The 3,299-nt window shown below is 35.0% G+C and overlaps 1 protein-coding gene across 1 annotated transcript in view; it reads left to right on the forward strand.

The window, feature by feature from the left end:
- The first annotated feature begins 1,827 nt into the window (after positions 1–1,827).
- LOC107585617 (dehydrogenase/reductase SDR family member 13-like) overlaps positions 1,828–3,299 on the forward strand; it is a 3,470-nt gene continuing 1,998 nt past the window's right edge. The window contains exons 1-3 of the mRNA XM_016272706.1: positions 1,828–2,044; positions 2,147–2,265; positions 2,364–2,487. Coding sequence (XP_016128192.1) covers positions 1,897–2,044; positions 2,147–2,265; positions 2,364–2,487 — 391 coding nt within the window. The 5' untranslated portion in view covers positions 1,828–1,896. The remainder of the gene's footprint in view (positions 2,045–2,146; positions 2,266–2,363; positions 2,488–3,299) is intronic.

Below are 3,299 nucleotides of genomic sequence, written 5' to 3' on the forward strand. Positions count from 1 at the left end.
AGAGGTATGTGTATAAAACACACAACATTTACCAGAGAGCTTCTCTCTTTTTTAACACACTGAATGGTGATACACAATATATCTAATTTTTGTTTTTAGTTGGCATCCAAGCAAAAGAGAATGACTCCCTGTCACAATGAGTGTAATTAAAGTAAAAAAATATGTCAAGCTTTTCTTGGTTCTTATTTGGCAGATGCTGTGATGACCAACTTCCCGGCAGCAACAGAGTTGGACTTGAGGAATGCATTTGGGAGGCATTTTAAACAAGAAATAAAACCAGTAATTAATCATTTCCTTTAAGTTCACAGTTGGTTGTCTTATTTGTTAAAAGTAAACCAACAAAAAGGGTTCATCTTTTTTTTTTATGTTGTCATTTATCCGTAATGTTTTAATGTTAAGTGTGATAACATGCTCTTGATTTGTATTCGATTTTTTTCTTCTTTTAAATATCTGAAGTTATTTAAAATATTTTTTCATTTTTATATTTGTATTATCTTAAGTTGTTAAAAACTCCAGATTTTTTTAATCATAATATTTATATTTAAGTGTATTGTATTTATAACATTTTATTTTGTCATTAATTCTTTTGTATTTTTATCATTTTGTATTGTCTTAAGTTGTCCAAGTTGTTAAAAAATGTTATTTTTCTTAATAAAAGCTGTATGGATGGATTGCCATTTTGTTGTTTATTAGACGTATATATGTAGTCGTCTACTTGATGACTATAGTCTATTCTTGGGCTATGGATAGACGTCTATTAGATTTTCACTGACAGCCCAAATTTAGCCTCGTTTTAGCCTAGACGTCTAGGCTATATTTAGACGTCTTTTAAACGCAAAATTGCTTGCTGAGTTCTTTCCAGTATAGACTTTTGCGTAATGTAAAAATATTTATTTTACGTTTTTGGTGGAAGAATGAGTCATTTCCATTAGGCATTTTTGTTACAAAATGTTATAAGTGCAACTAGCTATAACAAATACAGCATTTTGCATGGTTTTAAAAATGTAGGCTATGTGCCATGTAAACACTAACTAATAATACGTTTATTTTATATTGCGCCTTTCTGCAAACTCAACGACGCTTTACAATCATTAATCAAATGGATTTTGGGGGTCCTGTCCTTAACCCACGGTATTACAGAAATATGTTAAACATCTGTCTAATCGCGTTAATTCTACGTTATTTCCTCGATCAACCACCTAAAATGACTTGATTTCAAATGTCATTACAAAAGCAAATCATCCTGTTGATCTGGTTAGTGCAAGAACTAGAAAGCTACAGGCAGGTGGGGTTTAATTAGGGTTGGAGCTGTACTCTGCAGGGCTGCGGCTCTCCAGGACCGGAGTTCGCCACCGCTGGTCTAGGCTATATTTAGACGTCTTTTAAACGCAAAATTGCTTGCTGAGTTCTTTCCAGTATAGACTTTTGCGTAATGTAAAAATATTTATTTTACGTTTTTGGTGGAAGAATGAGTCATTTCCATTAGGCATTTTTGTTACAAAATGTTATAAGTGCAACTAGCTATAACAAATACAGCATTTTGCATGGTTTTAAAAATGTAGGCTATGTGCCATGTAAACACTAACTAATAATACGTTTATTTTATATTGCGCCTTTCTGCAAACTCAACGACGCTTTACAATCATTAATCAAATGGATTTTGGGGGTCCTGTCCTTAACCCACGGTATTACAGAAATATGTTAAACATCTGTCTAATCGCGTTAATTCTACGTTATTTCCTCGATCAACCACCTAAAATGACTTGATTTCAAATGTCATTACAAAAGCAAATCATCCTGTTGATCTGGTTAGTGCAAGAGGTTGGGTTTGGCAAGTAGCCTAACAACCCCAGAATAGACACTGGGATATTGTGGATTGTTGTTTTCGTGCGCTTTATGTTGTATTTCACATTCGAAATGGCAGAAGAGATATTGCTGATCGCGGGTGTTGTGATCGCGGTGCTGATGATATTTCGTATGTATGTACGCGGAGCGCGATGCAAAAGTAAGGCAAAACTGCATGGCAAGACGGTCATCGTTACAGGTAAACGTGCCACTTTTTATTTCTTTTTTAAGAATGCGTTTTAAGTCAATACGTTTGTCAGTCGTTTAAAGGACTTAATGTAAACTTTGTGGCGGTGTGCAGGTAGTAACACGGGCATCGGTAGAGCCACAGCGGAGGATTTAGCGCGGAGAGGGGCAAGAGTCATTCTGGCCTGCCGTAACCAAATACGCGGCGGGGCTGCGGTCGCTATTGTGCAAAGAGTGAGAACAATGCCTTAAAATCTATTTACCCGTGAATCTCAGTTACTAAATAAATATATTTTTTATAATTGTATATCATATGTTTTGGTTTCATTCAGGAAAGTGGGAGTAAAAATGTGGTGTTCATGCAGCTGGATTTGGCCAGTTTGAAATCAGTGCGCTCCTTTGCAGAAACTTTTCTCAAGACCGAGAGAAGACTGGATATTCTCATCAACAATGCAGGTTGAGTTTTTGTTTAAATCATAAATTATAATATAGGCCTAGGTAATTCTATATTTTAAGCATTGTATACTCTAGCATTCAAAAGTTTGGGGTTTAAAATATTTTAGTTTGTTTTTGAAAGACGTCTCTTCTAAACAATTATGCATTGGTTTATTTGATCAAAATACCATAAAATAGTATAACTGTGAAATAATATTGCAGTTTAAAATATCTGTTTTCTACTTCAATATATTTGTAATGTAATCCAGTCTTCAGTGTCACATGATCCAGAAATCATTCTAGTAGGTTGATTCGTTGCTTAAAGGGGTCATATGATGCGATTTCAAGTTTTCCTTTCTCTTTGGAGTGTTACAAGCTCTTGGTGCATAAAGACGATCTGTAAAGTTGCAAAGACTAAAGTCTCAAATCCAAAGAGATATTCTTTATAAAAGTTAAGAGTCAACCACGCCTACCTAAAACAGCTTTCTGGAACAGCAGTAGTGTTGATGCAGCCATGTCAGGGAGACACTGTGTTTCAGTGCGAAAGCAAAAGCACTTTATTTGGCCTTCAGGAAGTAGATGCAATTAGGAATCATTGGTTAAGATTTATTTACAACAGAACAGCACAACCCAGATGTTCGAATTTGTGCAACGCATTTTATGGATGACACAAAGGCTATTTCTAAAAAATAAAAATAAAAAAGGGTAAATTCCGACTTTGCTATGACAATCTGGCGCTTCTGAATCAGCGACTGTAAGTATGTTTTGTTATTAGTTTAAGTATTTGCTATTGACTGTTCAAATGCGGAGTTTTGCGCAGCGCAGAGTAATGC

This window comes from Sinocyclocheilus grahami, unplaced genomic scaffold (genome assembly GCF_001515645.1).
Source record: "Sinocyclocheilus grahami isolate Dianchi unplaced genomic scaffold, SAMN03320097.WGS_v1.1 scaffold72.1, whole genome shotgun sequence".
Taxonomy (NCBI): domain Eukaryota; kingdom Metazoa; phylum Chordata; class Actinopteri; order Cypriniformes; family Cyprinidae; genus Sinocyclocheilus; species Sinocyclocheilus grahami.